The 13,295-nt window shown below is 41.0% G+C and overlaps 1 protein-coding gene across 1 annotated transcript in view; it reads left to right on the top strand.

Annotated features, from left to right (window-relative positions):
* LOC126640699 (neural-cadherin-like) overlaps positions 1-12,103 on the top strand; it is a 56,039-nt gene extending 43,936 nt beyond the window's left edge. Inside the window, 11 exon segments of the mRNA XM_050316717.1 lie at positions 931-1,145; positions 2,087-2,214; positions 3,053-3,177; positions 3,326-3,458; positions 3,541-3,721; positions 6,472-6,638; positions 7,306-7,570; positions 8,450-8,630; positions 9,698-9,951; positions 10,860-11,014; positions 11,383-12,103. Of these exon segments, the coding sequence (XP_050172674.1) occupies positions 931-1,145; positions 2,087-2,214; positions 3,053-3,177; positions 3,326-3,458; positions 3,541-3,721; positions 6,472-6,638; positions 7,306-7,570; positions 8,450-8,630; positions 9,698-9,951; positions 10,860-11,014; positions 11,383-11,784 (2,206 nt within the window). The 3' untranslated portion in view covers positions 11,785-12,103.
* The last annotated feature ends 1,192 nt before the right edge of the window (positions 12,104-13,295 follow it).

The following is a 13,295-nucleotide window of genomic DNA, read 5'->3' as shown; positions in this document are numbered from 1 at the left end:
TCAGTAGTTTTGTGAGTGATCTTCTCCTGCATCCTGCCTCTGTCATTCTGCTCTCAGTAGGTACTAGCAATCTGTGGGAAGCAGAAACTAAGAAATAAGAGACCAGCTGATCTCCTTCCCTGTCCTCCTGCCCATTTCTGTTGTTCCTTTGCTTTCCCATTTACAGGTTTTGTTATTGCCATGCTGTGCTGTGGCTACTCTTTTCTACAGTATCCACAGAGTATTAAAGAAAGAACCCCAAGCATCTATCTTTGATAGTGTAAAGCAAACAAACTAGAAAGTGGCTTTCAATAAGAGTGAAGATGTCAGACCTATTCTCACTTTTTCTAGTTGATGTTACCTTCCACACTCTTTCTTGTGAGACTCTGATTGGACGCAAGCAGCAAATTTTTAACAATGAGAATAATCTCTCCAGGGAAGTGGTGGTTTTCCCAACACTACACACTTTTGAGATTTGGCTGTCAGGGTGCTGGGCCATCTTGTCTAGACCATTCTTTTGCCAAGAAAGGTTGGACCAGATGATGCTTGAGGCCCTTCCATCCCAGTATTCCAGGATTTCTTTGCTTTCCCTTTGCATCATTAAGTCTTCAAACAAGCTGATAACTAAGCCTAGTGAAAAGCAGATTTTTCTTTTTTATGCTGAAGAGGTAAGGTGTTTTCATGGGCTTTTTATATTACAACAGCTCCATCGTTTATTCACAGAATATTCTAACACAGACATATTATCATTTTGAACTAAAGCTAAGTTCTGTTTGTATGAACAGGTCAAGAGGGAACATTTTTTGATGGAAGTGTTGCTTGTGCATAACCTTTGCTGTGTCCTAGGCAACACAGACTCATGTGTTTAAAGTGAAGAGTCCTGCTGTCAGAAGAGCCCTTCACAGCTTTTGCTTGGATGGCGGATCTTTGCTTTTGTTTTTTATTTAACAGATGCAAATGTGCTGCAAATTTCCATGGACCAGACTGCCAGCAGACAAAACACAGCTTCAGAGGCCATGGTTATGCCTGGTTCCCTCCTCTTCAGCTTTGCTTTGAGAGCCGCATCTCCTTAGAGTTTATCACGGATGTCGCCGATGGCCTTCTGTTGTACCACGGACCAGTGGCACAAGAGCAGTCTGGAGAACAGGAAGACTTCCTTGCTTTAGGTTAGCACCTTGCAGAGTATTTATTTGTGTTTGTGTGAAGGTGAGATTCTACTTAGTTCATAGAGGTGTTTTTTCAAAAGAGATTCAGAAAGTTATTTTTGGTGAATATGAGTCAGCCGTGCCCTGGCAGCCAGGAGGGCCAATCGTGTCCTGGGGGGCACCAGGCAAAGCATCGCCAGCCGGTTGAGGGAGGGGATTGTCCCACTCTGCTCTGCACGGGGGTGGCCTCACCTTGAATATCGTGTGCAGTTTTGCATACTGCAATGTAGGAAAGATATTAAGCCATTAGAGAACATCCAAAGGAGGGCAACAAGGATGGTGAAGGGCCTCAAGGGGAAACCGTATGAGGAGCAGCTGAGTTCACTTGGTGTGTTCAGCTTGGAAGAGACTGAAGGGAGACCTCATTGCAGTTACAACATCCTCGTGAGGGGGAGATGAGGGGCAGGCGCTGATCTCTCTTCTCTGTGATGACCAGTGACAGGACCTGAGGGAATGGCCTGAAGTTGTGTCAGGGGAGGATTAGGTTGGATATGAGGAAAAGCTTCTTCACCAAGTGAGTAGTTGGGTGCTGGATCAGGCTCCCCAGGGAAGTGGTCACAGCACCAAGGCTGGCAGAGTTCAAGAAGCATTTCGACAGTACTCTCGGGCACATGGTGTGACTCTTGGGGATGGTCCTGTGCAGGACCAGGATTTGAACTGGATGATCCTTGTGGGTCCCTTCCAACTCAGCATATTCTGTGATTCTCTGATTCTGTAATGAGAATGCAGAACAGGTGACCAGTATACCCAGCTTGTATACCTGTGGCACTTGTTAAAAGCTGGATTTTTTTAAAGCTGTCTAAGTAACTTTTCAAACTAAAATCTAACAGCAACAGTTGTTTCAAATGAGTGTGAGTGGGAACATAGTTAATGTGTATTCAGTAATAGTCTTTCTTTTGCAGAGATCTCCAGTGGTGTCCCGTCGCTGACCGTGAGCCACAGCTCTGGTGAGCTTTTCCTGCAGCTCTCACAAAAAGTTAATGTTGCAGATCGCCGCTGGCACAATATTAAAATTATAAATGATGGAAAGGCAAGTGTAAATATGGGCAGTCCTGTGGAAGCACTAATTCACGTACCCAGTTATTCCTTCCAATTCCTTCCTCCCTTCTGTAGAGCTCTTTTATCAATCAGTCTTCCATCACTTCTGAAACAGCAGGGATAGAAGTTTGTCAGTTCAGATGTCCCCTTAGTCTTGAAGCAGTGAAGTACAACAAGGGCTGGAGAAGTCTGATCCATTTATGAAACTGGCCATGCTATTTCCTTGGTTTAATGATCCTACCTGCTGCTTAGACAACCAAATTGTGATAATCCAGGGGCTAAATGTTTCATGGACTGATTGAGTGAGATATCCTTAATTTCTCTGAGTGAAAAGCCCTGCCTCACCACAGGACTTTAGACATGTAGCACAAAGGAGATAGCTATGCTTTAGTGTACAGGGAATATCTTGCTGTTATAACACTGCTGACAGCATCTACTAGGCTCCCTGTTCCTCTCCCACATGAGACAAGCTGAAGGGCATGTCAGGATCTGGTGTAGGAGCCTGGCAGACTTTCTACTCTGATAGATTGTCTCTTTGTGTTCTGATTTGGCAGAAAACTCCAAGAAAATGTTATATTCCCTCTACTGTGTCAATGACTTAGCATGGTTACAGTAGAGTCAGATCTTTTCTTTTGGATGGCTCCTTAACCATATGCAATGTGCAATAACCTTCCAGATTTGTATGTGGAGTGTCTTATTATTTTAATAAAGTTTCCTGAGCTGTAATTGCTACTTACCCTTCTCCCAACCTACTAAGTGAAAAAAAAATGTGTCATTAAAATGTATGCATGTCTCTGGATACAATTGTTTTAAATAATGCCTTTTTCTAGGAAGTGAAGATGATTCTTGACCACTGCGTAAATGTCTCCATTAGAGACAATGACAGCATCATTAAGAACTCCCGAATGGATCTGTCTGCCTGTGAAGCCTCTGGAGAGACTGTGGGATCTCAAAGGTAAAAATCCAAAACCAAAACAACCAACAACAAAAACTGGAAACATAACTGCTCAAAAGAGCTAAGGAAAAAGGCAGGGGTGGGGTGGTGAAATCAGCCAAGCTGCTGTATTTTGCATGCCACTAATTCTTTCTTTCTCTCCCTTCAACATGGATAGGCTCTTCAGTGGCCATCAGCCCCTGCAGCTGGGTGGAGTTAAGAAGACTTTGCCTTACCACGATTCACAAAGGCACTTCAGAGGATTTGTTGGCTGCATACGCAATGTCATTGTTGATAGTCAGGTAGGGCCACAAAAATCACTCTTGGGTTTACTGCTGTTAACTGTAGGCACCCGATGTGATGGTTCTCTTTGGCCTTTTCCAGGTCTATGATTTAGAGCACCCTGCAGAGTCCCTGAACAGCGTTCCCGGCTGTGTCCTTACGGATGAAATGTGTCAGAGTGATGGGATGGCCTCCTGTGGCACCCATGGCAAGTGTGTTGGTGATTGGGACTTCTTTCACTGTGACTGTTCCTCAGGATATGCTGGACCAGCATGTGAAAAAGGTACTGCAAGTTCTAGGGAGAAATTCATGGTGAGGATCTGTGGGAACAGCATCAAACATATCGCTCTAATGTTCAAAGTCATGCTACCATGACTTTGAACTGAATAGCGTGATAAGACCTTGCTGTACTCTTGGAATGATTTAGATCTGCAAAGATGTAAAGATCCTTCAAACTCTTGTTGAATAAAGGTACCATCATAGATGAGAGCCATGTTGAGAGCTGCTTTACTTTTCAGGGAAGGGAAGTGGTCAAACACGTTTTTGTCCTTCTCATCACAGCATCTTATTTCTCAGTAGTGAAGGGTGAAACATTCTGCATTGTGCCTTCTTCCTCTGATCATGCTGATCACAAAATGAACTTTAATGAACACTGAATTAAACCTGAGGACATAACCCTCTTGTTATATTCAGACCCAATTTTCCATCTATAAAATGGTGATAGTTGCATTTGCCAGTTGAGCAATGCCCCTAGACCACAGCAGTGGAGGCATGTAGGGGCATAATATCAGGCTGTCTGCAGCAAATATGTTATCCTGTACAAAATCAGCATGAAATATGTATCAGAGAACAAAGGCATGCTGGGGTGGATAATGAAAGCCGATTGTAAGAATGTACAAAATTTCAACACAGTTCAAAAATTTAGGAAATAAATAATTTAACTCCTACTAGCCTACACCCATATTCAGGGGACAGTAGGTACACACTTGAAGTTGGCTCTATCCCCCCTGTCTTAAAACTTTCATCAGCCCATGAGAAATCAGAAGTGAGTCACAGGTGTTTATTGAGACTTCACCTGCCCTGTATCTGCCTTCTCCCTCTAGGGACAAAGTACAGATAATGGGGTTGATCATAACAGTCTGTAATGAGCACCAGTGTCCCATAACTTTGTGGGCTTTTGATGAAAAAGAATTAGCCCCCTCAGTCCTGTAGTTTGAGTGAGCTACAGGTGAGGATGAGCAGCAGTGAGGAGCTGGAAAGGAGCACTTGCAAGTTAGCATTTAATCAAGGTATTGGGATTAATAGATATCCTTTCAGCTCAATGCATTTACCTTTCCTTCTTGTATACGGAACAATATTACTTCATGCAGGCAGCCAGACCCTCTCTTCTTTCTCCATGTGGCACACAAGACTTAAACAGTGTGACAGTAAATTTCTCAGCAGAAGCTCTGTCTGTCCAGTGGGGTGAAGACTGGAATTATAATTGGCATGGTCTAGGCCTGGAGCATTGACTGTTCAAAGTGTTTATAATGACCACAGAACTGCTTAATGCAGCTCAGCTATTTGTATTATGTTTTGTAGATAGATAATACTGGTTTATAAACATCTGGCTATAATTAAATCTTACTCTGTTTTGCATTATCTTGGGATGCTGATTCACAGGCCCAACGGCTGTATTGGCTTCTACCTCTCACTACTATGGGACAAACCAAGTAATTACTTGAAATCCATAAGTCATATCTTGGTGTATCAGGAAAACTTCGATTGATTCCAGCTTCTTCTAATATACTGGGCTGCAAAATGCTGGTGTGCAACTGGTGCTTTATGAATGGCTCAGCCATGCTCACAGCAAGGAGCAGACAGCTGGGGACAAGAGTCACTGGAGCATCCCAAGAAAACCCTTGTCTGCTCATCAGCTATAGCCTGTAGCTGCACAGTTAGTGAACAAGAGAGAACAGTGGGTTAGAAAGAATAATGGGAGGGGAATAAGCTACAGGAGAAAATGTGCTTCAAGAAAGGAAAGAGAGAGGAGAAACAGTGCAATGAAAAGAGAGTTCAGCAATTAAGTCTCTCAATCATTTGATATTTCATACCCTGGGAACCAGACTAAATGCCACAGGATGAGTTGGACACTCTTAAGATTTCTACTTGGGTGACATTGAGCTCAGATGAGCTTTGGTGACCCAGTGCTTCTCCTTTCTAGTAACTAGGCTGAACTATCTCTTTATTTAGTGAAAGGAAATTTCTTTTTTTTTTTTTGATAAGCTGTGCCCAAAACAAGCAGATTTAGGATTGCTGTCAGGTAATGAGATTAAAATAGGTGCCTGTTCTCTAGAAGCATCAGGGCCTGGGTAGTTTAGCGGTGTTTGATTTCCACAGGAGTGTGCAGTGCAACTTCATCAGACTCTCTACTGGATCCTGGATTCCCCAGAGATATAAGGAAATAATTAAGTTCAGTGAATTTTCCTTTTAAAAGTAATAAACACTGACTTAATCTCTCTTTGTAATTAAAAAAACCTGTGCCTGCCCTGAGGTTTTCCTTTGTTCCACCTGAAAGGAGAAGTAAAGTGAGTATTTTTTAACACTGAGGGTTTTAACCACGGGACTAAACTACTGAAAGAAATATTTGATTCTCTTTTTTCATTTAGTTGGGGTTTTGTTTGGTGTTTTTCTTCAGATCAATACAAGCTACTTTACTGGAAGATATGTTTCAGATTTAAAAAAAAAACAAAACAATTTATTGGGCCTAGTGTAGGAGTGACTGGGTAGAATGCACAGCTTGTAACAGACAGGATGTTAGAGACAGTATCTAGTTGTGCCTTTCCTACCTAAATTCTGAATCCTTGATTCATTGTTTTTCTCTTAATTCTTTTTGCAGCAGGGGGTGCTTTCCACAATGCTAGATTATGTAGCCAAAGTTTCTTAAGAACTGAAACTCTGACATTCAGAAGTGGTTAATTCTGAAGGAGCAGAGATCTGAGGGAGCAATTGTTTCTGAGATTTTCACTTCGGTTTTGTGTGTGCTGTGCTCAGTTCTTCCAGAGTGGGCTTTTGGAAGGGACAGCTGGATCCATTATGAACCAAGAAGCATCCTCAGCACCCGTAGCACTCGGATCCAGCTGATGGTGCGCACCCGCATCTCCCACAGCACCCTTCTGAGCTTGGCCTCTGCAGATGGGAACGGATACATCCAACTGGAGGTGAGCAGTCCAAAAGCTGTCCTTTGTGTGCCCTTAATTTGTCATGGAGTAAGAGAAAAAGGTGCAGTTTCTGATTAAGGGCACTTGTTCTGTAATGCAATAAAGAACAAGAATTTTCCATATGAGGGTAACTGCTCTTATTTGTGTTGCCCTTCTCAGTATTACTCTTTCATGGCATAAATTCTAGTTATTTCACTGTCTGCAAAATGTACATGTGAGTGCATGTGATAAATGTGAATGAGGAAGACTATTTTGCCCTGCTTGCCATTTCCTTTGCTTCTATCTGCCCCTGCCTATAAAACTTGTCTCTACAGTTCTGTTGCTGTTGAAAAAAGCTATCTGGATTATGTTAGCTAGAGAGAGACTAATTATTCTAATTGTAACAGGAGGGTCAGCTGGGAAGACTTAGAGGTAGGTATCAGTAAGGAGAAGGCTGATAAAAGGGTTCATGTGAGTTGGAAGATTGGCCTGTAAAGAAAAGAACTAATAATTTCTGGATGTGCAGTTTTCTTGTGGTAACATTTTTTTTTAATCTGGGAATAAAGCACTGAACAACAAGAGTGCCATTTTCATTTTAAAAGCTCAGGTCCATTTCTTGAGGCGGGACTGTGTAATAACATTTCAAAGTGTATTTCTGTTGTTAAAGGTCTTTATCATTTTCCTCTAGGTGATTGAGGGTTTCTTTAGCGTTAACTTCAGTTTGGGGGACAAAAATCACTCTCTGAGACTGAAGACATTGCACATAAACAACGGCCAGTGGGTTCTTCTGACCATGGAGCGCTACAACAATGAATTTACCCTGCGTGTTAACAGTGGTGGAGGTGATCATGAAATCACCTCTGTCTTGGGTACGAATAAATGGTTTGAAATGGATTGGGCAAGCGTCGTGCTAGGAAACCGCCTTCCCAGTCGTTCAGAGAGCGATTTCCAAGGTGAGTGATATTACAGATTCCTAACAGGAGGGAATTAGAGCCCAAAAGTGGCATCTTTGAGTGTAATGGAGAGTCTAAAACCGAGGTAACAACTCCCATATAGATTATTATGCCCCTTCTTTTCTAGAAAATTCAAAGCCAACGTTTAACTCTATTTGCTATCGTATCTAGTTCTAGTGAAGATTTGAGATTGCCTGTAAATATTCAGAAATATCTCTTCAGATTTTTATTTCATGGAATCATACAATGGTTTGAATTGGAAGAGACCTTAAAGATCATCTAGTTCCAAAGCCTCTGCCACAGCAGGGACACCTTCCACTAGACCAGGGTTTCTCACGCCAAAGGCGCAGGTAGCATACTCATGCTGTGAACTTCACTCCTCTTTTTGCCTGGGAAGGGTTTAAGGAACAGACACACCACCTCCTAGTATGAGAGAAGGAGCTGCAGGACAATTCACGATGCTCTCTACATTTCCTGGAGTGGGGTGCTGAAGACTTGAGATTGTGACTCAATAAGAAGACAGCTTTTTTTTTGTTGCTTCTTATTCGCCCTCACTTTTAAGATTGTATCTTAAATATAGATTAATTTAGTGGAGCTGTTCTGGTTCATAGCACAGTTCTACTGAATTGTTGCATTGGTACAAAGCAGCTGTCCTGGAGAAGTATTGTCAATCTCTAGACTGACCAGAGCACATAGACACATGTGCTGTAGCTCTACTTCCAAAAAACAAAGCAGATAAGGAGTATAAGGATCTTTTAAAATGACGTTTTAAGTTTTCTATGCTCTAAGGTCTCCTGCATATGTGCTGGGGGTGAGGCTTGAGGTGAGAAAGTAGCTAACTTAATGTACTCCTCTGCATACTGCTCTGCTTTGATGCAGGTTGTATGCGTGATGTCCAGCTGAATGGTCAGCCACTCCTCGTGGAAGGCAGAAGCACAGAGTTTGGCTTAATTCTGAGGCGGCAAGGAGTCACCATGGGATGCCATTCCAGTGCCTGCAGCAGCCAGCCCTGTTACAGCCCCTTCCTTTGTGTAGACCTGTGGAGAAAATATGAATGCCGGTACATTATGCTTTTGTTTTCATCTGGGAATGGCTGGGAAGCTCTTTCTTTATACCTCAGACCAGGCAACTTGCTTCTAACAGTAAAACTACCTCTTGCTGCTGGCCAGAGAGGGTCATCCCAAGGACAAATCGTTCTCTCTATCTCATCTCCTGTCATGGACTAGGCTTACTTTTTTCTGCAAGTCTGATATGGAGCCTATTTAGTCCATCATTTTTTCCATAGTGAGAGGATCACGGGCCAGCAGGAAAGTGAAATGTCCCTGATGAAAGGTGGATTGCAAAGCTTTGGTCTCTCCTCTGTATGAAAATATGAATATATTCTTACAGTGTATATAATTGCGTGTGTATATACACATATATGAATATAAAAGTTACATATATAATTTATACATGGATGTATAAATTATATACATATATTATGTATATATTATATATATTATATACATAGGTGTATAAATTATATATTATACACATATAAGTATATATTGCAAATACAATACATATTTACATGTATTTTCTGTAAAGAAGTTGAAGTTAATCACGATTTGTATGAAACAATCAGACTTTCAAAATTAGACTGTCACAAAATTGGATTCCAAAATTGACTGCCCAAGGTCAGAGCCAAAGCCCAATAACTGTAATCTTACACAGTTAGCTTCTTGGAGAAGATACACTATTAAAAGAAAAATTTCAAAATATTTATTTAAATATGCAAATCAAAATACAGGCATTTCTATTAAAAACCCACAAGCAAAAATACATGCAGGACTGGTAGAAGAAGGCACTTGAATTCTTGGAATTCAGCCAAAATTTAGCACTTCTGATGCCTGGGGATCCTTTAGTAGAAGAGGCTATGAGACAGTTTGAAGTGTGCCTTGGGACACTCCTTTCTTCAGTCTGCTTGTGAAAGAACATGTATTTCATACTCTCAGTGTGGATTTGTGATTTGCTTGAAAATAGTTAAAATTTATTTTAAAGAAACAGTAACAAACTGTGCACAAAAGAACATACCGCTCCAGATGCTTTGCTTGCCTAAAAGATATCACCTACTTTGATTGTTCAAAGGTGCCCAGCTGGGAAAGTAGAAGTGACTGACACCCTTACAGGGCTCAGACACTGCACCTCATCTGCCTGTGGACGCTGGACCTGTAGGAATGGGGGTACCTGTGTGGCGCAATCCCAAGATAAGACTATCTGCCAGTGCCCCGAAGGTTACAAGGGAAAATGGTGTGAAATTAGCCAGGTGAAGGCTGCAAGACCAGTTGGACTCAGCTCTGGCTCTATTCTGGCAATCAGCATGTGCCTCCTTGTCTTCCTAGGTAGGAAATCATGTACCTTTTGTCCTTCTTTTTAATTTCTACCTTGTTCCATTAAATTAAGTCTGCTTTACCCTTGGATGTTGTGATGAGTGTTTCATCTTTCCTGGAGATCACCAGTTGAAAGCTCATTTCAGGATGCTAAGAGACAGCCAACAGCACATAGTTACAGATTACTTCCTTTGAAGCTAGTTCAAGCAAGTTTAGCACTTTTCCTTTTCAGAATCACTTATTTTGAATCGTTCTTAAGTGAGAGCTTTCCGTCTCTGTGTGCAGCTCTGTGTGCAGCCACATCCATTTGAAACTCCCACATGCCCTGAGCCCTTACATTTTTGATAGGCAGGACCTACAGATAGTACCTGCTCCTCACGTATTAGGAAGGAAGAGATCTTCCTCCAGAAAGTTCATGATCTTAACAGGGGAACCTCATTAAGAGTGTGGGGCAGAGGGAAATGTTCCCACTGTGTCCAGTTTCAGGTGCACTTTGGCTGAAAAGTTAACACCACAAAAGTGTGTTCATATTGATAAACTGCACACAGAATAGTAAAGACTCCATGACTATATTACACTTGTAACCTTCATTAAAACAGTGGTTTACTTACTTTGGGTATCTTATTTACTCAGGATTGGTGAAAGGCCAGAGATTGGCCAAAATGCCTTCTATTTAAATGGATTCCTTTAGGTAAGTAAAGTACTCTTTTAATGAAGTTTATGATGTAATATACATAGATTATTCTTTACATTCATGAATTTAAGTTATTTATATATTAACAATTACTCATTTCTTACCTGCAAATTTGGTTGTCAAATTAAGAGTTGTTGTAATATCTCAGGAATCATGTAACTACTTTTCTCATGCATCATACTTTTTCGTATGTCATATAACAAATATATGTTTTTATTTCTTCCAGCACTCTTGGTTTCCTACACAGTGTGGAGTCAGTGGGGAAGTTCAGGGTTTCGGAAAGGAGGAATTTACCACATTCCTGAAGAGCGTGAAAGCTGGGAGGATGTTAGAGAAAATGTCTTAAATTATAATGAAGAAGGAGGTGGAGAACATGACCAGGTATGATGCAGCTTCAATCCAGTCTTTGCAAATCCAACCTCTCCTCACTTTTCTTTTTAGCTAACTAAATGTCATTATCAAATTGGCATGCTTTGGTTTGTTTTTTTTTTTTTTTTTTAATTAACTTGAAGCACTCTTAAGTGGAAGGCTTGTTGCTTTAGCTGAACACTATAATTCACTATAATTATACAAGGGAATTTGGTATGTTCTGGACATAAACCCTCTGAAGTAGGCCCTCTCTTTTCTTCAGCTTGTAGAAAATTCACAGAATCCAGTATTGTGTTGCCTTGTGTTTCAAAACATTTCTTCTGAACCTGTTTCCTTGTAAGTTGTTTCTCTCTGATGTTTGCATTCTTTTTTGTTTCCAGAATGCTTATGATATAGATAAACTGAAGAAACCTCTCCATAAAATTCCCCACTTCTCCTTGCGGGCAGCTGCTCCACACTCCAGGACACGAACTGGCCCAAAAAGAGACTCATTCCCAAAACATGCACATCAAAAACAATCAACATCAGCTGCTACCAGCATCCCAGACTTAAAGGAATATGTTTCTCAAATCATCCGGGATGCAGACAACGAACTAAAGAGTCTTCCAGCTGACACTATTCATTTTTACTGCTTAGAAGGGCAATGCTCTCTAGCAGGGAGCCTTAGTTCTTTAGATTCCATTAGTGGTGATGAAGATCTAAATTATGATTGCCTCCAAGAGTGGGGGTCAAAGTTTGACACGCTTAAAGAACTCTACAAGGTCTCAAATGAAAATTTGTAACCAGAGTTAAAGGAACTTGACACATTGTCATGATGTATGGACACTACTTTTAAAATTGTCCTTTTTTATATATAAGTTACATCAAGTAACTTATGTGATACAAGTTTTTAGTTACAGTAGTAGGATATACTCACATTTCCCAGGAGTGATAATCTGAATGATCTTTTTGTATGCACTGTACAGTTATTTAATGATAGAAGTGCAAAGACTTTTAAAGCATGAATTTTCTTGAAAACTTTGGAATGTAGGATTTCTATAGAATAGCATTATAATGTTTTTTATTTGTGTAGACCACATGACTTACTGGAATTATCATGAATGCAAGAACTTGAATTATTTTCTCCCTAGCATTAATATGAATTCTATTGTGTGGGTAACAATGGGTAGGGCATTATTGTTTTTTAAATTGAATTCATTTTAGACTGTAAAATAAGTATTAAAAATGTTAAATATAAAGCATTTTAAATTTCTGGGTGTTTGTCAGCTTCTGTTGTATTCTCCTAAGCTGTACTCTCCCTTGACATCACACATGCCACCTCACTCACTATTACAGGCTGCCCAACTGTGTGAGACTTGCTCTGTCTAACCATTTTTCTAATTACCTGTCATGAGGGGAAGAGAATAGAAAGATCCCAGCTGTGAATAGCACTTTGCTTCTGTGACAATTTTACACCCTTAAAAGAAGTTGTAAGACCTGGGAAAAGTTCTGTTCCATAAAGTTTTATGTCCAACTTCGCTTTTCACATGGAACCCTTCTGAAAAGTCTGAGCTGGAAAACAGAGAAGCTAGAAGGGCATCCAGGCAAAAGCTAGAACTGAATTCTTTCAATCAGGACAGTCATTGTAAAAATTGGGATGCTCAAAACAAAAAGCATGGGAAACCTACCCCCTATTCCATTGCCTCCTTCTACTCCCACTCCCCCCAAAAGGACTGGTTTCAGCATGGAAAGGCAGTCAGAAGCTTCTGAAATCTGACTATGCTTCAACACTCGAACACTGTGATGATGGGTCCTCTCCCGGAGGATTATTTTGTAACTCATATTCTGAAACTGAACATTTTCCGTATGGATGCATTAAACAATAACTCAGAAAAGCTGAAACAGCAGTTAACTTTTTTTCCCCTCAGATAACTGCACACAAGAAAGTGACACACACGCACACTCGAGAGAAGATAACAAATTGTATTTAAGTTAGGACATATAATTGACTTCTGTTCTCATGGAAAATGAGAAAAAAAAAAGTTCTTCTATCTCTGGCTTACTCTGTAGAGGGCCCACAGGGAAGCCAGACAGGGACTCTTCATCAGGAACTGTAGAGATAGGACAAGAACTAATGGGTATAAACTGAAAGAGGGGGAATTTAGGTTAGATATTAGGATGGAATTCTTCACTGTGAGGGTGGTGAGGCACTGGAACAGCTTGCCCAGGGAGGTTGTGGATGCCCCATCCTTGGGAGTGTTCAAGGCTGGGCTGGGTGGAGCCCTGAGCAGCCTGGTCTCATGGGAGGTGTCCC

This window comes from Myiozetetes cayanensis, unplaced genomic scaffold (genome assembly GCF_022539395.1).
Source record: "Myiozetetes cayanensis isolate MyiCay16 unplaced genomic scaffold, myiCay2020 scf1, whole genome shotgun sequence".
NCBI lineage: Eukaryota > Metazoa > Chordata > Aves > Passeriformes > Tyrannidae > Myiozetetes > Myiozetetes cayanensis.
Note: the sequence above shows the minus strand (reverse complement) of the source record. Positions and strands in the feature narration are given on the sequence as shown.